General features: G+C 41.5%; 1 protein-coding gene across 3 annotated transcripts; it reads right to left on the minus strand.

Moving 5' to 3' along the window:
• Positions 1–4,375: 4,375 nt before the first annotated feature.
• xirp1 (xin actin binding repeat containing 1) lies at positions 4,376–24,824 on the minus strand. 3 transcript variants are annotated; one of them, XM_035428712.1, is made up of 9 exons: positions 24,725–24,824; positions 23,431–23,632; positions 23,196–23,250; positions 22,428–22,778; positions 21,640–21,724; positions 14,785–14,927; positions 14,166–14,222; positions 7,864–12,771; positions 7,308–7,400 (listed from the first exon to the last, which is right to left on the minus strand). In XM_035428712.1, the coding sequence occupies exons 2-9, from the start codon at positions 23,571–23,573 to the stop codon at positions 7,392–7,394; spliced, it is 5,751 nt and encodes a 1,916-aa protein (XP_035284603.1). In that variant the 5' UTR covers positions 23,574–23,632; positions 24,725–24,824; the 3' UTR covers positions 7,308–7,391. The 3 variants fall into 3 exon arrangements, with proteins under 3 accessions (XP_035284601.1, XP_035284602.1, XP_035284603.1); XM_035428710.1 differs by having other exon boundaries at positions 4,376–12,771; XM_035428711.1 differs by lacking the exon at positions 24,725–24,824 and adding an exon at positions 24,649–24,719 and having other exon boundaries at positions 4,376–12,771.
• Positions 24,825–25,032: the final 208 nt, after the last annotated feature.

The following is a 25,032-nucleotide window of genomic DNA, read 5'->3' on the forward strand; positions in this document are numbered from 1 at the left end:
GGAAGAGGATGGTCTAATTCCTATGCCTATCCACTAGATGTCAGTGTCTTGTTTTATACACTGATACTGTATCCCAGGTTTGCAACAATTAAGGTGACAAAAGGGCTGGAAAACTGTACGGCACAAGTAATTAATTTTTATTTTCATGTTTACATTCATTTTCATGTTGCAATCAATTTCAAATGTATATGTTAAAATTTGCAATCTTAAAATCATGGGTTTTTACTTGAGCTTAAATACCAGACAGGCATAGGAATTTAGGTTCCAAAGCTAATCCAGCGGTTATGAAACATTCTGTGCATATATATTTGAAAGTTTAGTCATATGAGTCCAGGGAAATACACTCAGTATAATCAGTCTGTATTGGTCTACCTGTGCTTTCTTAGCTTTTATATGGATTTTTATAGGAAAAAATCAATAAATCGATCACCATATTTAAGAAAAGGCTTAGTGCAAACTTAATTTCAATTATTAAAACTTTTTTTTGTGTAGAATACTCCCTTAACTGGGGCCTTTATATATATATATATATATATATATATTACTGCTCATATCTGATAATATGGCCATATGAGAGTTCATATATATGAACTCTCAAATGGCCATATTATCAGATACGAGCAGTAATGGCTGTTTTCAAAGATAGGAGCAGGGCTGCAAACGTGCCGTTAACCCAGCAGATCCTCCATCCACTTGTCATTCATGCTTTCCATTGATGCTACTGTGTCTGTACTACCTGAACCCATTTGTGCCATCCCATCCAAATTTGGAGCTGCCACGCTTGGGATGGATAATGGGGTACCAATGGAATCAGATGCAAATATATCATCAGCAAACAGACTTTCCTGATCGGACTTAATCGGACTAGCCACAGTTGATTGGCCCAACCCCAAGAAGTCATCAAAGATGTTGGAATGTCCAGGAGATGCTATCATAGCTGGGTTGTTTCCACTGTCTGAAAATTCATTTGTCCCAAATGGGTCTTTTAAAAGAGTCGAAGACAGTGGAGCTGAAAAGGCATCTAAACCATCTAAATCTTTATCAAACACATCGGTAGGGCTCGAAAGATCTTGGATTCCGCTGTCAGGACCAAATATGTCAAAGCTGACATGTTCTGCTTGTGATTCATCCCCAAGCTGAGGTGCCAGATTTTGGTAAAATGGATGACTGCTTTTGTCTTCAGTGCAATTCATTGTTGTTACATGTTCATTGACTGGTTGAACAGATGCTTGATTAGGAACCACAAATCCACTGTTGATACCAAATACATCAAGCTGATTTTCTCCAGGATTAATTGCAGAGTGACTGGTATCTAACTGTGACCTATCAAGCATACTTTTATTGACATCCGGTTTTGGTTCATTTGGACCAAATGGATTGAGGGTCTGACTGTTATCTACAGGGCTTAAGACAGTGCTACTGTTAATGAAGTCTGTGTCTGATGCCTGTAGCTCCACACCAGTTGGATTTACAATGGCATCTGTAGGTATATGGGGTGGTAAGTATCCTGATTGGTTAAGATCAAAGCTAATGGGTGTGCTGGGATCTGAAAATAGCAGATTTCCCTTCCCATCACCATTTTTGATTTGTGATTGGTAGACTGGCTCTTCAGATGAGGCAAACACATCCATGATCCCTGTTTCAAGAATGCCAGGACTGCCTTCATTAGTGATGTGAACACTAGGCTCACATTGGGGCAGAATAGGGTCAGAAATACTAATGTTTATTGGACTATGGCTGGTTTCATTCATGGAAATGGTGTTACTGGGGTGTACTTCACCAAATATAGTTATACCAGGGCCTGGGGGTTTGACATTACCTTCACTGCTGTCTTGTGCAGATGGAGCAGCTGAATCCATTGCTTCCCCTTGACTGTAGGCATCTGGATTTGGAGACTCTGCTATGTCCGTGGTGCTGGTCGCTTCAGCTTTGCCTGGGAGTGATGGATCATGCATATCATCATTGCATTTTTTTCCACCTTTGATTAGCAGATTATCTTCATCCCTGAAAACCTCTGAAGCATTCTCATTGGTCACATCTGACTTCCTACCTGATGAGTCGGCATTAATTCCCTGAGCATTCTTTGGGTCTTTCCCTTTCTCTGGTGATGACTGGAAAAATTTGCCCAGGATGGATCTTGGCTTAGCCTCTGGTTTCTTGCCCTCCACAGGTTCCTTCTTGTCTGTTTTCCCACCAGAAGAAAAGAGCTTGGATATAGGGCTTTTACCTGACAGTTTAGACCATGACTCCTTTCGAATATGTGTCTTTCCATTCGGTTTGTTAGAGGGACCTTGGGAATTTGGTTTCTCTGAGACCTTCAGGTTGTCCTCAGCCATTTTGGATACCTTCCCTTGATTAGCATTGGCTTCTAGAGTGTCTGTGTCCCCTTCCTGCTTGTCACTTCCTGTCTCTATTGGATTCAACTGTGTGTCCTTTGAAGACATGCTAGATTCAGGATCCAGCTTCTCCAAATCTACTTTTTTGCCATCTTGTTCCTCCACACATTGTTGCATATTAGTAATTTCTTTTCCTTCTTCGATCAATTTCTCATGTATTTGTGCACTATCAATACCATCACTACCCTTAGCCTGTTTCATCAGGCCTCCATGAACGCCAGCCACTACTGGGATGGAAGCCTCAGGCAGCTCTGAAATAACAGAGGTGGGTGGAATCTCTTTCTTTATGTTCATGCCTGTTTCTTCTGGTGCATCTGTTTGAGAAAAATCCAAATGTTCTTTGCTTCCAAAATTCACTTCTCTCCTGCCATTTTGTGACTTTGCATGAGGATTATGAAATTTGTCAGGGTCCCCTACCTTTGCCTTTAATGGAGAATCCTTAGTATCCTCTTCCAAGGTAAATTCTGTCAAATTATCCATCTCATCATGATTAAATTCAGCTTCAGGGTTGCCTCTGTTAGATGTGTTGTCATTATCTTTAGGTGCCGTACCTGCACCAGTTGTCACTGTATGTTCCTTCTCAGCATCTATGCTTGATGTAAATCGAACAGATTTTTTAATTTTAGCAGAGGAAGTGCTTGCCTCATTATAAATGGAGCCAGGAGTGACTGAATTTGTTCTTGCGGTGGAAGTGGTTTTTGGTGATTTTTCAGTGACTTTAGGAGGTGTATAAGGAGGTTTAAACTTTGTTGGTGTACCTTCTTGGAAAAGAGCAATCTTTGATGAAACCTTCCATGGTTGAGAAGCATCTGAAGATGTAGGAGCTGGACTTAATGATTCTATGTTGGCCTTTTCCCTTAATGCTACAAAAGAAGAGCGGGCCTTGTTTTTCACTGTCGAAGAGGAAGGACCTGTTGTGTCCACTTCAAGCTCTCTTGACTTTAAACTGTTTCTGCCTGGGCTTTTTAGATCCTTCTCTGAACCATGTTTGCTTTGTGAGAATTCAGTCTTTTTCTCTCTGATCAGATCATTCAGTCTCTTTGTCTCCTTACATTCCTGTGGCACTGAATGCATACCAGGGCCCTTCTTTTCTGGCGGCCAACTGATTCTCAATTTGTTCCAGGCATCTGAACCTTTCTCAGTTTTCGGTACTTGGAATTTTTTATCAGGTGATGGCATGAACATACCAGCAGGGGGTTCCAAAATGACCTCCCTGGCCTTGACATCCCTTTTGGGACCCTCATCCTTGCTTGTGTCATCAGCTTCTTTCTCTGTTGCCTTTGGAAGCCAGCGGTCCTTGTGCTGTTTGTGACCAAATCCCTCGTCATAATTCCCTTTTCTTTTGAAAAGCTGCTGATAATGAAACAGGCAGTAGAACTCCCCATAAAGTGCTGCATAGTTCTGAATTCTGTGATAAAGCAGAGACGAGAGAAAAAATATGAAACATATGGAAATTTGAACTCGTATGATTCATGATCATATTGTTGGAAGGTTGATTAAGGATTTGAAAGTCCATTAAAACTAATTTCGTTGTTTAATATACTACAGTATGAAAGAAATCAGAGTAAAAACTGACAGTTTCCCACAAACAACTAGGAGCTAGGAGCAAAAGCTACGAGCAAATCCAGTCTTTGAGTTGGACTATGCATTTCATGATTTATTATAGTGTGATTTGTTCTTTGTGTGATTATTTTTTTGCCATCAGTGTGGGTGAAGAATTTGTATTTTTGATTATTATTACAGCACCACATATCTCACCTCAGCTTTTTATTGCAGTGTTTACAGCAAAAGCAGTTGTAGTGGAGGATTAATTTGTCAGCCACCATTTTCTCCATTGGGTAAACTGGCGCCAAACAAGCAGAGCACAGTTCCTTTGGAGGCAGCTGGAACTGTCATAATGACATCATCACTATTAGAAACTATTAAATGACATCAACAATCAAAATGACTTTATAATATTTATGTAATTGTAACCATTAATGCCTTTATAAGTCATTCGTGACAAAGGGTATCTTTTTTGGCAAAGTGTATCTTTACTGCTGAATTTCAGGAATAGATATTGAACCCATGATTCAACACTTGTTTCATTGTTTGAATATTCAGATATTGAATATACTGCTTGGGACACTGAGACCTTGAAGCATATGCTATATAAGTGATTCTCAATGTCATGATAGTGACCTTTAATATTTTTACAGCATACACAATAACAAAATATGACAATTGAAGTGTGAACAGTAACATTGAGATGGGTGGGAGATTTTTTGTGGTGGAGGGGTACAACTGGATGAATTATGAACACAATAATATAATTGTGTCATGAAACAGTCACTTTTTATTATTTGCACAAATTCTTTATTTAATTTCTGGCTTACAACAATATACATTTCAAATTATTTTGTTTAGAAATTGTAATTAACTAACAATTTACCTCTGATATAGAAAACAAAAGAATCTAGTAAATTGCATGTGCAGTAATTATTGAAGAAAAAGTTATGAAATTGTACAAAGGCAATCGTAAATAAAATAGTTATACACAATACTATACTAACAACATAATAAAAACAAAAGAACAAATCACAGGTTGAAACATCTATATTACATGATAAGCACAACAGAAGATATATAGCATTAGATCTATGATTGAGGAAAACATAAAGGAATCACCCAGCAACTCCTGCAGCATTGAATGAGCATTACACTGAATATGATATTAATGCTTCCCTGTCTTTGGGTGGCCAAATGTGACAAAAACTCTTCCTTCCTCTTTGCCTGTGAATTGAGGATTTTCTGTGAAAGTGTGAACGGGTCTCCGGATAAGAGGTGATGTCATTACTTCATATCTGGTTGGGTTGGCAACTACTTCAAATGTAGAGGAAGTCTTTGTTTCAGATTGCTTAGTAACAATGGTTGAAGTCTTGGAGGAGACAAACTTGTTGCCAAAGCAATCGGTCTCTTCGTATTTTTCACTGACAGTCTTGGTGCCCACAATTCCAGTAGCCTCTGGCATTGTTTGTACCTCTAGCACGCTAACTTTACGCTTGGGACGAAGAGCATTGTTGACGTCAGCCTCTGATTCCTTATGAGCCGAAGGCTGGCCAAGGTTGCCATTAATTTCAAAAGTGCTGTGGCAATGTTGTGTCCTCTCAGCTGTCCCCTGATGAGTGGCAGTTGAATGAGACCACTGTGTTTTGGGAGATTCAACAGGTTTTCTGGCAGCAGATTGAATGGAGATGAAGCAAGGAGAAGAGGGAGAAACTGCTTGTGGTTTGGATGTGCATGCTTGTAGTCCTGGCTTTTGTACTTCCTCTGATTTTCCTGACAAGCCGGTTGTTTGCTTTGCATTTGTTCCTGATGCCTCCCTTCCTTGTTCCGTTTTGGTTCTGCTGGAAACTATACTGATCTTCCTTATGTTCTTTGGTGTGGCAGGACTTTGCTCACTTCTCAGGGATTCATTGAACAGTCCAGATAACCCAGCAATATCAGACTCTGATTTTAAATTTGAGACAGAATACAAGGCCTTTTTTATGGCTTCCTCTATATCCATAAGCCTAGCCAACGTTTGCTCTTTCAAATTCATTATTTCTACACTTGCTCTTTCAAGATCTCCAAATACAACCTCCATGGAGGAAGTATTTTCTGAATAATCTTTCATTGAGTCAGTCCTTTCAACATTCTTTTCCCCTTTGGGCTTCCCCCCATTTGCATTTTTGCCAGGAGCAACAATCCAAGCTGGCACATTCTCAAATAAATTTTTCAAAGATCGCACATCAACTTTGCTCGTCTCTCCTTCTATTTCCTCTACTTTTGAAAGAATTATCTTTAGCTCCTCTCTCTTCCTCAGATTTTCGAAAATCTCCATTGCCGCCTTCACGTTACCTCTCATAATTTCATCCTTATGGACTGATAGTCTTTGCCTACGTTCATCATCTGTCTCTCTTTTTGTTTTTTTCTCCCTGAGAATTACTTTATTCTCTTGTACCTCGTGGTTGTTATAATTACTATGACTGTTGTCTGTGGAAGGGGTATGTGTTTCAGAGTGAGAAGAAAGGCTTTTTTGATCAGCACTGCTATTTTTTAGTCTGTCCAAGTGAAGGCTTTCTTGGTCTTTGACATATGTTTGCCTACTGCAGGTGTCTTTCTTAGCCATTTGCCTTCTTTCATTATTGTCCTCTGCATGAACCACACTAATTTTCTTGGGTAGGACCGGGTTAGTGACCACAACGCCTTTTTTCCTCCCTCCAAAATTCTGAAGAGCTGCCTGAAAATCTATATGGATCTCATTACTGCTGTCACCATTCTCAGAGTCCACGCATGCATGGATCTCTTCGGATCCATGTGTCTTCTGATGTTGCTTCAGTTTCTCCCTCTCCACTTCAGCACAAGTTGGAGTTGATGAGTAATTATTGATATACTCTTCCTGCCTGTCTGTTTTAGCCTCTGTACATTTAGCTTCTTTCTTAAGCTGTTTGGTACTTAGATTACTTGTCTCAGTGTTCTGAATTGTCTCTTTCTTGATGGGTTGATGCTCTTTTTTTCCAATGATATTTCCAAAATGATGCTTTTGTGCCTGGTCACAGTTTACTGGTATATGTTTAGATTCTGTAGCATCCTGCGGCAAGTCCTTGGACAGTTCTTGATTAGATGCAGGTTTTGCAGGCAGTGGTGGGGGAGATAGTGGTCTTCCCAGGCGTCTTGCCTTAGGGGGTATTACTGGAGTTTGTTGGCTTTCTCTGAGTTGCTCAGGCATATTTGGTGAAACAGGTGCACATCCTGTGACATCATCAGAGGTTGTCTTTGAGCGATGGGGTTTCGGTGGAAGGGCTGGCCTTTGAGCCACAGGCTTTTCACATGCTTTGGCAGGAAGTGGTGGTGGGCTCTTGGGTTTACTTGTCAAAGCAGAGGAAATGGGTAGTTTCTCTGAGATGTCATCTGGACAGGAATCTGCTACCGGTGTCAAATTCAGTGCTGGGGTGGCTGGCTGCTCTCCATAAGTCACTGAAACTGAAGGAGATAACTCAGTGTCACATGGACATACAGACTTTACATCAGCCTGCTTGCATACATTGTCTGAACTTTTTTTCTTTTTCTGTCCTGCATTCCTGTATATCATTGCTGCTTTAAAGTCGCCCCTGGAAACATTAACGCTCGACTTCTCCAGGGAATCAAGAGCTGCCTGCATGTTGCCTCTTACAATGTCTTCTTTTTCTACCAGTCTGTGCTCTGTGGAAGCACTTTGCAGAGATCTTATAGCAGCCTTGACATCTCCTCTCACAACAATCTCTGCTTCTGTCTGTGCTTCTGAACTCTGTGAATCACTCTCTGACTTTACGACAGGATTTACAAGAGAGAAGGCTGGCTGCATGTCGCCTGATTTAACATTTATATCTGCACCGCTTGCAACTTCACTTTTCTGGAAACCTTCACATTTCTCATCAGTTCCTTGAGTCTTCTCAGAATCACTGACCTTTTGATTAGCTGATGTGACCTGCTGGCTCCTTGAAGATGATGTAGACTGCTTTGATGTTGAGGCATGAGTGGTTGCTTTCTTTTGAGTGAACTGCACTGATGTTTGCTGGCTCCTCGCTTGCTGGGCTCCTGTAGTCTTCTGAGAAACTACCTGCTTCTTTTGCGTTGAGTGTTCCTGAGAAACAACTTGTTGCTTTCCTTGCACAACTATGTGTTGCTTCTCTTGTGTTTCTTGTCGAATTACCTTAACTCCTCTTGAGGTCTGACAGAGGTTCTGCGTAGCTGCTTGAAGGTTGGGTCTTTGTTCATTTGGTCTAACCTCAGTGGATTTCTCTTGGCATGATTTCCCCATTTCTAGTTTTTCACAAGAGGCCTCTTCTGTCTGGGTCCTCTGTTGCCCTTCTGTTAAGGAAGATTCTTCCTGGGATCGAACATTCAGATCGTAAATTTTTCCTGGAACTACAACTTCACGTTCCACGTGGTTGCTGTATTTTCTTGCTCTCTCCAGAGACTTTTTTGCTGCCTTGACATCACCAGACACAATTTCTTCCTTTGTTACAGTGACATGCTGTTGGGCTTTGTTTGTTTCTTCTGCAGAGGTTTCGTGTGACGTAACGTCCAGGTCGTAGATGGTTCCCGGACTAATGACTTCACGCTCCACCCGCATACTTTGCTGTTTGGCTTTCTCCAGAGACTGCATAGTAGCCTTAACGTCCCCTGACACTATCTCCTCCTTTTCAACTACAAATGGTTGGTTGATGACTTGACCAAGAGACTGCTTTGCAGAGAAAACATCTCCAGGAACGATCTCCTCTTTCTGCACGCAAATAGACTGATCAATTGAGCCTTCAGAGAAGACCTTTTTGGCATTCTTCACGTCCCCAGGTACAACATCCAGGACTGTTCTCTCTACTTGATCCTTGAGCTGGTTAAGGTTTCTCTTTGCTTCCTTTACATCTCCCTGCACAATCTCAATCTGATCTTTTGGGGCAGAGTCAAGCTCATCCTCAGATGGTTCCACCTGAAGGCTTTTTAGATATTGTAGGTCACCTTTCTCAATGCAGCTCCTGTACAGGTTGACATTTCCTTTCTCACTTTGCTCTGGTTGAAATGATGCAAGGGTCCTCTGGTCTTGTGCAGTAGCTAATAGGGTGCCAATGGTGGACTTCACATCTCCTTTAATTACTTCAGAGCTCTCTTCTGTATTTTCAGTGTGAACATAAAGTGAGTAGATTGTCATCTCAGCATAACCACTTTCAGTTTCTTGTATCACAATTCCTTTTTTCAAAGACATATCTTGACTGAGAATACTCTCAATAACTTGAGCTACACTTTCCATTTTGCTTTCTTTGTCTTGCTTTGCACTAGATGCCGTTTGCTGGGTTGGCATCTCTAGTTTGGTGGCCTTCACATGTCCTTTTTCATCTTCTTTAAGGAGCATTACCTGTGGTGCCAGGTTTGTTCTGTATAATAACTGCAACATAATATTCTTGATATTCCCCTCAACTATCTCCTCCTTTTGGATTTGTGCTCCCTCACTGCTTGTATAATGGTATTTAGCCATTTTCACACTTCGGGACTCATTGGCTTCAATCACGATTCCATGTGAATGAATGGCATTGAAAGCAGAGAGGTGGCATAAAGTCTCCTTCACGCTTTCACAGATGACTGACTGTTCCTTGCATTGAAAACTTATTTTGTCAAGGGGAGTTGATTCGAACAGCCAGGTTGTGCTCTTCACATCTGCCTGTGGAAGTTCCTCTTGAACAGTGCTGTCAACAGTGGGATCAGCCTCCTTGATTGTGTCCAGTGGCTGCGTTTCAAATAGCCAGGTGCTTCTCTTCACATCCCCTTTTTGAATGTCCTCTCTGTGCACAGGGGTTGTCTCCAGAAGTTCCCCCTTGAGGGAGTCAATGGGTTGATTCTCAAATAGCCAAGTGGATGTTCTGACATCACCTTGCTGGACATCTGTGACGCTCACCATTCTCACATACTTATTTTTAGCAGTTGCTTGAGATTCAAAATGCTGTTTGTTCAGCTGGACGTCACCTTTTTGAATGTCCTCCACCGTTTTAACCACGGGTGTCTCTCGACTCATGAGGGAATCCAGCGGTTGCGTTTCAAACCTCCATCTGGCTGATTTCACATCACCCTTCAGAACGTCCTCTTGGGTCACTGCTCGTATAACAAAAATCTCCTCCTGTGGCTTGATGGTGTCAAGAGGTTTTGTTTCAAACATCCACCGAGCTCCTCTGACATCTCCACTCATGACCTCCTCTTTTTTGACAGTGGTAACTTCATGGAACTGCCCATCTTTGTCTCTGATGGCATACAGAGGCTGGGATTCAAACAGCATTGTACTGGATTTTACATTTACGTTACTCGTACTCACAGGCTGTTCCACGCAGACAGAGGAGTGCTCAAGAAGCTTGTCCTTATCCTGGATCTTATCCAGAGAGAAAGTCTCAAATATAAACTTTTTACTGCCAACATCCCCACCTTCCACATCATCGACAGTGCATTTGCTTGTGGTGCCATCCTCCTGATCTTTCAAGCTGTCAATTGGATTGTTCTCAAAAAGCCAAGTAAATTTGTGAACAGAGCCTGCCTGGATGTTATCACCCTGATCCTCAGCCTCTGAAACATTCACAGATGACAGGCCTATTTCATCAAGTGACTTTGACTCAAAAATTTCTTTGACTCGAGAAACATCCCCGGACCGGACGTCAACTTTGCTGACATACCGGACATCTTGGTCTGCATCTGCTGTCATTGACAGGCTGTCCAAAGTCTCTGTCTCAAAAAGGTGCTTCACTGTTTTCACATTCACATCGCTCTTATTCTCATCCTGAAAGGTGCTGCACAGTTTCAAATGATGCTCCTCACCATCTTTTATGCTGTCTAGAGGTTGTGTCTCAAAAAGCCATGTGTGGGATTTCACATCAGATTTTGGTATTATTTCTTCTTCTGATTTCTTTTCAGATTTTTCATATAATATGTCCATAGGCTGCGTCTCAAATAACCACTTGCATGTCTTTACATCCCCCCCTTGTGATTCTTTCCTCTGCACAGATGAATGCTGTTCTGCCAGGTCGACCTTGGAATGGATGCAGTCAAGAGGCTGAGTTTCAAAAAGCCATTTTGCTGTCTTGACATCACCAGCTTGTTCCTCCTGTCTGGTGATGCCTCTAATGACTTCCACATTTTCCTTTCCATCATCAAACTGGTCCAGAGGTCGGGTTTCAAACATCCATTTGTAGTTTTGGACATTTCCGTTGATTGATTCCTCTCTGCTCACGGTTGTGACCTTGTGAAAGTTCCCAGACCAGTCTTTGATAGTATACAGAGGTGTGGACTCAAATAAAGTTCTGTTGCCTTTTACATCCCCAGCTGTGATGTCATAAGGGTTTTCAACTTGCACATTCTCAGGGTGTGAAATAGTGCCAAGTGGAATTGTTTCAAAGAGGTTCTTGTAGACTTTAACATCACCCCTTAGTATCTCCTGGGTTTCACTTTTGGATTCTCCCTCAGCTTCTTCTTTGTTGATTGTATCTAAGGTACAGGTCTCAAATGTGTGCTTTTTGTTTTTCACCATTCCCTTTTCATCCTCAGAAACAGTAACTTTCTGCAGACGCCCAACCTCATAGTTTTCCTTCAGAGTCTCCATGGGCTGGGTTTCGAACAGCCAAAGGCTGGATCTTACGTTTCCTCCAATGATCTCCTCCTTGGATTGAGCCTCTCCTGAGGACTCCCCTTTTAGTGCATCCAAAGGCTGCGTTTCAAAAAGCTGTCGCTTGCTCCCAACGTCGGCTGCTTCAACAACCTCTACAGTCCCCTTGAATTGATCTTCCTGGATACTCTCATGAATGGCATCTAAGGTTTGTGTTTCAAACATCCATCTCTTGCAGTCAACCCCACCTTTCTGAGCCTCTTCCAATGAGATCCCGCGAATGATTTTCACCCCAGACATATCCTTATTTATGACATCCAGGGGCTGTGTCTCAAACAGCCAGCGGGCTGTTCTGACATTACTGGTCTGGATTTCTTCACGACAGATGGACTTAATCTCATGAATGTTTCCTCTGCTGTCCTGGAGGGCACAGCAGGGCTCTGCTTGGAAGAGCTTTATTGTCTTCTGAATGTCACCTTTCTGTTCCTGAATCTCTGACTTCAGCTTGAGGAAGCTGTGGTCCTCGATAGAGTTGCAGCGGCCGAGGGCGTCAAGGGGCTTCGACTCAAACAGAAGTCTTGCACCTCTAACGTCCCCTCTGGGGATAGGTTCCTTCAGCACAGCTTCCACCAGCTCTCCTTCCTCTGGGGTGATTTTGTTAAGAGAGTCTAAAGGCTGCGTTTCAAACAGCCACGTTGCCGTGTGGACATCTCCTTTGACTTGGCCTCTCCTTGAAGTGGAGGTGGAAAACTGAGCGCTGTCTAACTCACGGTGTTCAAACATGGACGAAGCGCCTCTCACATCACCCACTTGGAGACCTTCTTCCTCCAGTAGTTTTTTAGTAGTGTGAGGATCCCCGATGTTGTCCAGAGTCCAATTCTCGAAGATCCACTTCATGGATTGGACCTCGGCCTGATACCCTGCATCTGCTGCCGACTGTGCATTTTCTGAATTCAGCACTTCCACCAGCTCCTCATCCACAACATTTTCCATCTTTTTCCCCAGCTCAGGGTGAATGTGTTTAAACAACCTTTTCAGCTCGCTTTTCTGCCGCTGTTGGTAGAATGATGAGAATGTTTCCTTTGGTGGAGGGATAGGCAGTGATGATTGACCTTGGTCCCCTGTGGCAGGTGAGCCTTCCAGGTGAGGTCTGGGCAGGGGAGGGGGGGGAGGTGGGAGCTCATCCTCCTCACCAGGTCCATGTGAAACCTTTATGTGTTGGGTTTTGTCAGCCATCTTAGGTGAAAACAGAAGGGATTCCTCGTATTATTTTTTCATCTTCCATTAAAATAACGAGTAAAATTAGTGCAATATTTGTTTTAAATATACAATGTTAGATAGACATGCACAAGACAATTGAGACACTGTACCTTTGTGTGAGTTGCGAAGACATCACAGAGTATGAGCCACTGCAAACCATCTTCACTCCAAGCAAGGTTAGCTGAACTCCACACTGGTTAGTATCCCGTGTTTATGTGATTCAATTGCACTTTGATTCTGAGATTGAATTTATGCTCTTTTGTCATCTGTGATTTGATTTCTTATTCAGGTGAAGACTTAAGAGAAGATATGAAATATATGAGACATAATAAGATTGAGACACAGAGGATCCTATTGCTACTTGTGTGTTCAGCTGCATCCATGTTTTTTACATGAGAAAAGGTATTTAATGGTACTGCATTTTAATGATATTGCAACCAATGGTATAATGGTAAACCAGATTATCTTATTCTTATTCTTATTCTAGTTCAGGATAATCTGATTTTGTTTTTGTAATGTAACACTGACATGTCAAAAGCTGGAATGCATTTGTGTTCCTGAAATCACAAAATTGTTCATTGGCCCATTACTTTTTATGCGTTGCTACCGCCTATCCCGGCCAACTCTTTAAAAATTTGTTTACAAGGTGCTAAAATTACCATCTGAAATTAATTTTGAAATACTGAAATTGGTTTAACTCTTTCTTGTTTTCTTTCTTTCTTTCTTTCTTTCCATAAATACTGTGTCTACATGGTTTCCCTGTTTTTCCAGTTCAGTAGACCGATGAATAGGACAGTGCCCTCAGTGCTGTGGGATATGCCGTCTTTCGGATGAGACGTTAAACCGAGGTCCTGACTCACTGTGGTCATTAAAGGCCCCATGACACTCATCGCAAAGAGTAGGGGGTTCCCCGGTGTCCTGGCTAAATTCCCAACCTGGCTCTCTCAAACTTGCCACCTAATCATCCCCTGATTTAATTGGCTAAAAATGTTCTCTCCCTTTCAGACTTAGCTAATGTGTGGTGGGCGTTCTGGTGCAAATTGACTGCCGTGCATCACCCAGGTGGGTGCTACACATTGGTGGTGGGTGAGGTGAGTACCCAGTCATCACTGTAAAGCATTTTGAGCGTTCGGAAAAGTGCTATATAAATGTTTCATTAATTCATTCATTTTTTCCTCCATCATCCACCAAGACAACTTTTCCACATTCAGTCTGATTTATTTACCTAAACTAAATACTTGTAAAAACCTTAAAGCACTAGAATACATGCTCCAGATGCTTATCATCTTGGTGTTGTTATGTCCTGGTGGTGGTTAGTCAGTTGCACTGCACACAGAATTTATTTAACAATTCAACAACTCTGGTCATACCTTGCTTGGTTTTGCTTTCTTTCCAGAAGAAATGGGACTGTCCTGTATTACACCGCCCTGTTATAAAGAAGTGACATGAAAGTGAATTAAAAATTTAAATCTAACAGAAATCACTGGATAATTAATACATTCATTTTCAATTTTAAGATTGATGTGATTATCAAACATTTAATTAAGAGTTTAATTAAAGTGTGTAAATTTAATGATCAGTCACCCGCTGCCTTTAACATGCAAACTGGTGCTATTTATGAACATGAACATTTCCTGCAGAAAAAAAACAGATAGCAGCTCATTATCCAGTGGTTGCTTTCAATTTTAAACATGTTTTCAAAATGTTTCTCTGAAATGTAATCATTAATTTAATTAACTCAGTTTATTTAAGTGAATAAATAAACCAGAGAACCATGCCTCCATCCAAGTTAAGAAATGTCAGACTATGATTATTTAGGTGTAGAGGCCTCAATACCAGAATGCTGACTGTATATTTGACATTGCCCTTAACAATCTGTCCCCTCCAACCCCAAAAAGGCCATTTGAACACCAGGGTCCTCACAACCTGACCCCTGACACCAAGGTCAAAGGTTGCACTGGAGGACTGGTTGGAATGACAGGTATTTACTTGTTTTATGGGACTGACTGTGGAGTCAGCAGCTGCCGCCTTTGAGAGAAAGAAAGCAGATCTGGCTTTCACCGAAGAGGATCTTTCTAGTTGTGTGATGGCAGATTTTCCCCTCAGGTCTGGCTGTGATGGTCTGTTCTTCCCTACAGTAGAGAATGAAAAAAGCAACTTAGTGTGTGTAATGTTATGAAAGCTTTTCTTTGATTCTGACCTGGACAATATCCTTTCATCCTTGTGCAAAGATTGGGCAGCTGATAAGCATTCACTAATAATGAATTAGAGAAATGATACGTAGTGCCTGAAAGGATTGTCTGTCCCTGTGACAAAAATGTTCTCTAGCACAGATATTTTGGGCAGTATCACGGCATGACACTGTGGGAATTTCTATACGTGCCTTTTGCTGAGAATTCCCTGACCCCGTTCGGAAGAGAGTGATAAGGCAGTAATGGTCCTTGCCCTGTGCCATGACTGGCCGTGGCATTCAGAAATGTGTGTCTGGCGTCTGTTAAGACAAGCCCAGATAGCGGTGTATAAATAGCAGCAGGGCACTTGTTATGACCCTTATCTATTTACTGTTGTTGTACCTCAAATTCCTGTGGAAACTATGCTGTCTCAGTCATTGAAGGGTGTGACTGCAATCAAGTGTGAACCCTGAAATGCATGTATGACTGGCCTTTACTATCTGAAACACTGACTTTCCTTTAAGTCATTCTCAGGAAACAACTACATCTTTTGCATTTTTACTGAGGGTAGAATTCAGAAATAACATCCAGGAACATCTACCTTTGATTATACTACCATGATTGAAGCTAATTCATGCAAGCACAGTCATTCACTAACTGGCAAAACAAAAAAAGTGAAACTAAACAACAACAAAAAAATATCGAACACACTAACATAATTTCATATCAGGGAACAGATTCAATCTATCTCCAGCCTTGACTGGCAAAAACCAATGATAGTTCATATCCCGACATGGTATTTTTAGTGTATTTGTGCATAATTCTTTGGTAACCAGAGCTAAGGTTAGAGTGCATCACTTCCCCTTTGATCTCAGATCAGTGAAGCTGCTGTACACTGTAGCTCTGCGGGACCCTGAGCTAAACCAGCGTCTGATATCCCCCCTTCCGGCTGCGCAGCCATGCCAACAATCTGCCGGCTGGCCAAATAACACAGAAAAGAGCTGCAAGCTCAGCTGGAGCCCGCTCCGGATTGTCAGCCAACAATGTGCCTGTGGCTTACCTCTGAGGCCATCGGCACTGGAGCAGGCTCAATGGGCAGAGGGAGCGCCCTTTCCTGTCATTGTCAGTGGGGTGGGGTGGGGAGTGGAGGGGGGCTGCTGTATACGACTATTTCTGATCCTCATTAGAAGCATTCACTTTCTTTTATACATTACATGTAGCCATTTTAGCAAATGCTTGACTTTTCTAAAGGAGGAACAACATTTCTACAGCATCTAGGTCAGCCCACCCCTCAAGTAGACATCAGGTGTTTATGCCATATGATGCAGTTCATCCACGAAAATATGATAAATATTTATAAAACCTTTTTTATGTAAATTCAGTTCCATGTTACTTTATGTGTGCTTTATAATTAGGTGCAATGCATTTTAGAGTACAAAGTCTTTTTGAAAGATGGGGATAGTCTTTGGGCAAAATTCTGACTCAAGTAACTTCATAATCGTCAAAGCAAAAATGTATCTTTGTCCGAAAAATGTAATCATACAATTATGCACGTCTTAATTAATTGTCTATGAATTTTTAATATTTTAGTATTTCTGTCACAAAAAATAACCATTTGACAGATCATATATATATATATATAGTTCTGATGAAGTCTCTGTTGGTAAATTCTAAATGTCTCAATGCAGAAATCGAGCATTTGATGGAATGCAAGTGCCAAAAATGACAATGGCACAGATAAAGCCTTCAACAGCAAACAGGTGTATGTAATGACATTTAAATATATTCCACGTGTCAAGCAAAAAAAAAAAAATATATATATATATATAATAAATAAATAATATATATAAAGCTGTTTTATGAACATCAGCATTCTTTGCCCTCAGACTTTTAGAACTCCAGAGCTGACATAAACAACAAGCCTCCAGCCTTACGCAGGCCCGATGGCCCGGCTGGAGCTATGCTGTTTTTCACATCGTAAGCACTCGCTAGACAAAGGACCACCAGGAAGCTGGCGCCACGCGCACGTTTTCGGCATTAAAACGTTTTCACAGCTCGGTGACCGTGCAGAATGAGCACGCACAGCCCTGCTTAAGCCTGACAGAGCTTGGGATCTTGGTGGAGTGATTTCACCACATAGCTTTTTGGCGCATGCAGACATGTTTACCACACTGCGTATTCTTCACCGAAACTGGAGATACAGATCGCCTTTAACACTGCATACCCATTCATGGTACTCATCAGTCTTGCCATTTTTACAACGCAAATACAAGAAATTAAAAACTTGTTCTTGCTCAGTAAAATGTAATTTTTGTTTAATATATGACATATTTTCAGCGTAATACAGTATAGGACTTGAGTGAACTGTCAGCTTTTACTGCTGAGTATAAAGTTAATTGCATCCATAACACCATATCTCAGACTTTGTTCTTTGGCCGGTACCTCTTTCTAACACACATAAGCACATAATTGAATATCATAGCTTTTTTGCGCACAGCCACATAAAACACATAGAAACGTTGCTCAAAAGTGAAAAAAAAAGCAATCAAATCAATGTTTTTTTGTGAGATGAGAGTCGACAATTAGGTTTGGCCAAAAATACTCTTGCATGTAGCTTGATTCATAGAGGTTGCATCCCGACCAGTTTTCCAGTTTGTTAACGAGGCCAAACCATTCTTGAACTGTAAAATGCACATAAAGAGGGATCCGGTGGATTTTCAGCCTTGGCTATTGTCTGCCTTTGTCAGGCCTTGGGAATGAGGGGCAGAGCTATTAGAAGCTCAGAAATGCGAAGATCTTTAAGCTCGCCGACAGCTGCTCAAATGGCTGGGAGATGCAGTTGGTGTTTTAAAAAGCTTTCAGCTGTTTTGTCAGAATCCACATTACTGCAGTGTCTCAGTCTAGGTTAAATTTACGATCAATTACAAATGTTTGTCTCTTTGACTTCACAGGGGAAGACCTCGTATCAACTCAGTGATATTATACATAAGACACACTGCCAATAACGGACGTGAGCGGGTTCTTTGAACTGGCATAAGCAGGTAGATAATACAACCGCATGGCCTGATTTACAGACTGTTGCATTGCCAAACAATCTGTGAAAATAAATCTGTGTGAAAATCATATCCTCTCTCCAGAAAGGATCATTCTAATCAATTTGGTTTAAAACACCATTAACATCAATAAGAAAAAGTTAAAAAGAGTTGGAGAGCTGTCTTGAATGTGTGTCATCACCTCACTGAGAGAACAGTGATTGGGCAGGATTGACCTTTGACCTTGGACACTTTACAAGCTTGCAAGATTAAAAGATGAGAGGACCAAACTGATCCAGGCATTGAAAAGGGGGCCTGAAACAAGTGCTTACTCAAAGTCATGTAAGGAGTGTGTGGACATGAAGTCCTATAGATTTATAACGCATATAAACTAGAGTACGTATCACTAGCACAAGTGCTGTGTGAATGTACTTCAAAATGATATATCTGTGAGAACAAATAACAATTTTACTCAGTTCAGGTTGCGATATTTAAAGCATATTGGTCTGTTTCTGATATTGTAAGCATTAGTTCAGTCAAAGACAAGTCTGTAGATTAACAAAGATTATTTAAAGCTAAAGGACATTATTATTTACATTTTGTTGTTGTATTTTCGTACCTTTATCAAGACTTCATATACAGTTCAGTTGAAACCACAAATGGTATGTTATAAGCTATTACTATGTGTGCTTTTTATATCGGACCTGAAAAATTGAAGCTACTGCACAACTGCAGCTTTATTATTATAAATGTACATAATCTTTCTTGTCTATATTCTTTTGCAAGATAACTAATATAACCTGAGAGATTCACATCCACCAATTGGTTGCTATACTGTATATCATACTGTTAAATGGCAGCGGATAGACTTTATCACTCATACTTTTCAAACACCGGCCATCTTACCGCATCACTATTCTGGAGCACCCTGCCTCATTCATAAGTGTCATTCATAATTGTCATCGCTTTTAACACTTTTATCATTTTTTAAAACAGGCCAGCCACTAGCGCAGAAGACAAAATTTTTAAACACTCATTCACTGAAGATGATATGCATGCTGCAACATAATTCAGTACTCACGCAGCAGGTTAAAGATATCTGAGTCTCTTTCCCGGGGTCTTCTCCGCCCGTGTAAATTATAAAGCCTGGTTTCTGTGGCGGTGCACCGGTCCCGTTTCACGGCTGGTCTCTGTGTTGCTGCTCCGTAGGCTGGAACTTCTGCTCTGCACTGCTCTGCTCTGCTCTGCTCTGCTCTGCTCTCACTCCCTGTCAGTGTCACTGTGCTTCTCACTGGCCCTGCTCGAGTGACAGCTGATTTTTATCAGCCCCGGCCAGGCCGTACAGATGAAGCCAGACCGCTATTTTTGGAATGGGCAACGACCAGTATTCCACCAGGCTGAGTCAATCACTACTTCTGGAAGTCACTGGAGAAGTATGGGGAAAGAGGCGGGGGGAATGCCCCCTTTCCCCATTTCCACCGCTATGTCACCACCTGTTTGTGTCGGCAGAACTGCCCACTTGATGACATCATCAGGTGTTTTGCAAGCGAAACGTCCCTACGTCACCCCTCTTGCTCTGCTCAGGTTCTCTTTTGGATTGCTTGTCAGTCAGAAAACGTTTAGTGAATCCTTAACGCGCCCAGTCTATTAATAATAATGCTCGCTCATATGAGCATACAAGTACTGGAAGAGACGGATGAGCAATGCTAAAGAGCAAGAGAGCTAAATACTGTAATAATAATAATGTAAAAATAATTTGACTTTGAGGTGTGTCATATCATAAGGTGAGACGTAATAGTAGCCCTACTGAAAAAGCCATAATCAAAATAAATAAAAAAACGAATTCAAATTTTATTCAAATTGTATTTCTACTCATTACTTTCAATAAAATCATTAAATTTCTTGTCCTTTTTTGATTGGCTACTCTTAAAAAGGTTAGCCCTTAAGGTCAAATTTACTTTAAATGAAATTTTACTTCAATGAATGTCCCGAAGGAATTTGAGATATATTTTTCATTTTGGAAATACTAGTTTTATTATACTCTGGGTTACTGTTTTCAATGTATAACTGTAAGTCATGAACACAACATGTAATTACTTAAACAGGAAATGTGTTTGATATCATTTTTATTGGTGCTCCTGAATATTTCTTGTTGTTAATTTCGGTAAATATTATATTTGGAACCAAGTGTAAAGATTTACTCTGGCATGTACTGTCACAGACCCCCCCCCCCCCCCGCCCCCCCACCCCCACCCCCAAATGGGCCTAAATGTGTGCAAGGTGATGAAGATGTTGAGCCTTCGGGGCCGAAGGTTAATCCTACTCCCATAAACCACTGAGCCACAGCCACCTTGCTGACACTGCAGGTCAAAGAGTTGTGCATAATATGAACAGAATATGACAGTCTGTGGAGTTACCCCATCATATCCTCGGGCCTTGTGACTGTGTCACTTACCAAAACGGGACCAGCTGTGTGTCTTTTGGCATGAGAACTATACGCATAGAGGCTTGTTCGGCTGTGCGCTGTTGGACTAATTTTATCCTGGCAGTTTCCCCCGGTTCTAGGTCAGGAAACTGGAGCTACTGTTGGCTTAATGGGTTTCTGTCCTCTGACAGAATTCCAGAGTAACACAATGTTTGGATTACCTTGGGAATATTTTTAACGCCTTGGGAATGGTCAGCTATTGCGTTCTTTTGCCGTGGGCAAATGATGACCCGCCCATGAAAGTGTGCGGAAGGGGCTGGACGGTCCACTTCTCAGCCTCTTCAGGAGAACTTATTCTACGGTCCCCCAAGCTCACTGGTGGCCATAGCGAGATGAAGAAAGTGGTCGTTGATGGATGTGTCTGAACGCTGGGGGGGGGGGTGGAGGGGCGGGGTGGGGAATGGGGGGGTGTCTCAGATACCGCTCAGGGAAGGGGGGCGGGGGGGTGCCTCAGATGCCAGCTAACAACTGTCCTGCCGTCTGAGTGCTGTGGCGAGGGGTGGCCGCGACGGTGTCATATTCGTGCGCTCTTTGATCTTCCAAAATTCCATTGCAGAGGCTGCATTCACTATCTGTGGCATACCATCTGAGCTTAATTGTAATTTGAGATAAAAGGGGAAAAACTTTTGACAAATTATCAATCTCCCCTCTTCAAAATGTAATGTGAAATTGAGCCGCAAGAAGTAATTAGGTGCGTACAAATAGGTTCCCATGAAATACTGCAGAAATACTTCTGTAGTTATACGTTTATTTAGAGTGTCTATATGTCGTAGCGACAGAAGGGCTTGGAAACATTCAAGCATGAAGCTGCGGCCCAGGATTTAGTGACCTTGCAAAGGTCACAGCCAAGGCAGCGTCTTATCAACTGCACAAACAAACTCAATACATCGCCAGTGTTGAGGAATAATGTCTAGTTAAAAAAAAAATCCAATTGCAAAAAAGGTGAAGTAGAAAATTATTTTCTGTTGCTTAGTGATTGATAAAGTTAATAATGTTCTGACCTGTACGATAGTGGATTTATAAGCAAATTTGCTAAATCTAATTTTACCGGGTTATGATGAAATTGGCTAATAAGAGATACAGCTGAAATCATTTGTGTGCCCTAACGATAATAATAATATTTCATTCCATAATCTCAAAAAAGTAATAAACTCACCATTCGGTAGACTAGGTGTTTTGTCAGGGGTCACAGAGACACCGCTAATTGTCTTCCTTCGCTCTTGCTGAACGGTATTCACCCGCTGGCAATCAAGATAACAGTTTCAGGCAGAGTAAGACGCTCAAAGCCACATGCTGTAATAAACTACCTATCTCACAATGCCATGAATCACATGGATTTGACATATTACTGTCTAATGCTTCCTTTCTGTGGGATTATGGCATCTCTGCTTACTGAATTCCAATATCCACTACACAAGGTATGATCAATTGGCTTAGCTTACCGTCTCATAGCAACCATTTCTAGCTCTGGTGGAGGTGTGGACTTATGAATATTTATTATCGCTGAGATCTCGGTACATCTTGTGGTAATTCTGCTACATAGTGAATAAACTGTGCAACTCCTATTCAGTCAGAACAAAAACATGTTCCAGGCCAGCCTGCTCATACATATTCATAAACACATACTGAATTTTCCTGGAGTTACTTATCGCAAACAGGAGAGAACAGCAAACGCTGATTTTAATTAAAGGAAAGGGTCTTCTGCAAAATACATGAGCCATGCATTTTTAAAAATCAGTGCTTAGAGAGCTTACAATTATAGAAATTTAGCTGATAGTTTTGTCAAGAATGACTTACCGTGGAATTTCTTTTTTTTTTTTTTTTTGCACAATATATTAAACTCTTGATATTACTTACATCCCGAAACTAACAATTCTTGGCTCTCATGCATTCATTCTACAAAGAAGAGACACACAAGGGGAATATTTCTGCAAACCCCCTCACCTGGTGAGTGGTCTCCTTTCTGGCTGGAGTGGGAGGGGCGCTCTGTGTTTGTTTTTTTGTGCCCCTGGTGCCCCCCACAGTTAGCAGCCTGTTGTTGGTGTTGGGGTTGGGGTTGAGCCAGGGGGTGCTGGAGAAGTTGTGCTGCAGGGCGGCTTTGGACTCGAACAGCGCCCTCATGGCTTCAGTACCCGTGGGTTTGTGTGGAGGCAGGTAGTCCATAGAGCGACTTCGGGACAGAACAGGACCCCCTCCGTCACGGGCTGACTGCCTGGCCCACTCTCTGCTTTCATACCTCCTCAGGAGGGTGTCTACTTTGCTGCCTGTGGATTTTGGGTCTTTGGGAGGGGTGAACTACATTGGGAATGGAACAAAGGAATAAGCATTTCACAGTATTTTACGCAGTATTTTCCTAAAAGACCATCAGTTCCACTTTACATTATATGGCCCTAATACCTGTGTACTTTGACCCTGTAATACTTACAGTGACAAAAACTGTATTGTATATTACATGTTCTGAAGTATTAAATTCTGTGAAAGAAAGTAAATTAATTGGCTAGCTAACGCATATGAATGGCCAATGAATTTCCAATTCAAAATGAAATACATAAAATACAGCCAGCAACAGAATCTTTGGTTGTAAATACTCCGTAGCAATGTGTACTGTATTTAAATATCAGCAATAGTATTAAATAGTCTTTTTATTAAACTGTAATAACATGGGAATTAAGGCTACTCAATGTAAAGTTTCAAGTAAGCGGTCAACTGAACCTTTTGCTTGTGTTCCTCTGTGCCAATGCTCCGGAGTTCTAGGGAACTCTGATACCTGCCAAAACATACACAAAATCATACACCATGTGAAGCTAATATAATTACATATGTACGCATAACTGATGTATAACTAACCTGGAAGTCGTACTTACATCTGGTGCAGATGTGCTTTATTTTCGGTTGATGATGTACTAGTAAAACGTTTTTGAATGAACAGCTCCATACTTGTACTCACTGTTCTACAAGCTGAGAGACAGACTTCCTCCGGTCCCACCGTCCTGTCCCGATTCCCGTCCCCGTGGCCCCCCACCACTCATTGTGACCCGTGGAGAGGTTCTTCAGGGACTGGGCTCTCCTCATTGTGGTCCTCATCTCCATCGTGGTGACGGCACTCAGGTTGTCAGAAGCAATGCTGCTGGATGCAGATCAGACCTGGCCTGGGGGGGGGGGGGATGAAGAAACATTAAGACCCCAGGGGGAGGAGCCCTTTTGATGAAGACATTTTGTCCTCTTTCTGTGGGAGACACGGCAAGGGCTCATGTTTCCCTGATATTTTCATTCTCAGTTACTTAACTGCACAGGGAAAGTGTGAGAAGATGTTTATCAACAGGAAAAGCACACACTTTTCACAGATTTATAGCGCAGATACTGTATGCACGGAGGTCAGGCACTTTACTTTCTGTTTAGCCTGTAAACATTCTGTCACACAATAAGCAAGACTTTACTTCAATTTTCTAAGGAAAAAAAGAAACCCTATAATAAAACCTATGTAAATGACAGCAAAAGACAATTCAGAATATCAAAGGAACAGGTTGTTTTATTTTACTCCAACATTTTGCATTTTATTCAGCTCAGCTCTTTGTCTTAATTGGAGGACTTGAATGTCATGCGGAGGCAGACATAGGATCAGTGCTCAACCTATGTGCACCATCTCTCTCTCTCTCTCTCTCACATGATCCTGTTAATGTTTATCACTCCCGTGTGACCTTAACATTCACTCTTCCTAACATCAGCATCTTGGCTTTGTAATTAGATTTTTAGATTTAAGCAAAAGAGCAGGCAATTCAATAAGTACCAGCATTAGTGATGTGTGTAGCTGATACAGGAGAAGTATATGCAATTAATTGTCTTAAATTGAATTAGTGGGCTGATGAAATTAATCTGAACTCAAAGAATAATATAAATTATTTTAACACGGTCAAAGAATATCAAATAGATGGGAACAATGTTACTAATGAAGATTATAGAACAGATGGAAATACAGCAACTACAGTCATGCTATTGTAGTTGTATGTGTACCCCTTATTGTACTATAAAGACAATGAAATTGCTCAGAAAATCTTCAAAAAACAATATTAAATAAAACGTACATAGGCTCACAACCATCAAGACTTATTGGTAGGATAAGACACAAACCCTTCTGTGCATAAATTTAAAACATAGATGAACATACCTGAAGCACTCAGTGCATGAGTAGTTCTAAATATATGTAGTGTCAAAATGAGCCAACCAACAGATGAAACGCTCACCTTCAGAGAAGTCGACCGCTTCCCATGTTCCTCTTTGACTCACGGAGCAGTTTTAGTAGACTTGCTTGCAGAAACCCCCTGACAGTGAGCAAAGTCCTCTCCTTCACGGACCTCATGCTGCGCACTGGGAAAACTGGGAAAGATTAACCAGCCTTTCACATTTGAATCCGCTGCCATCTCTATAAAAACATGTCATAAAACCATCACACTTTTCCCACTGCTGAAGCTTGATTAACTCTGTGTGTGTGCGTGGGTGTGCTTGCATGGATGCATGCATGTGTATTATAATGTACAAGTGATTGTGTGTA

The sequence above is a fragment of the Anguilla anguilla genome, chromosome 8, assembly GCF_013347855.1.
Source record: "Anguilla anguilla isolate fAngAng1 chromosome 8, fAngAng1.pri, whole genome shotgun sequence".
NCBI classification, from domain to species: Eukaryota; Metazoa; Chordata; class Actinopteri; order Anguilliformes; family Anguillidae; genus Anguilla; species Anguilla anguilla.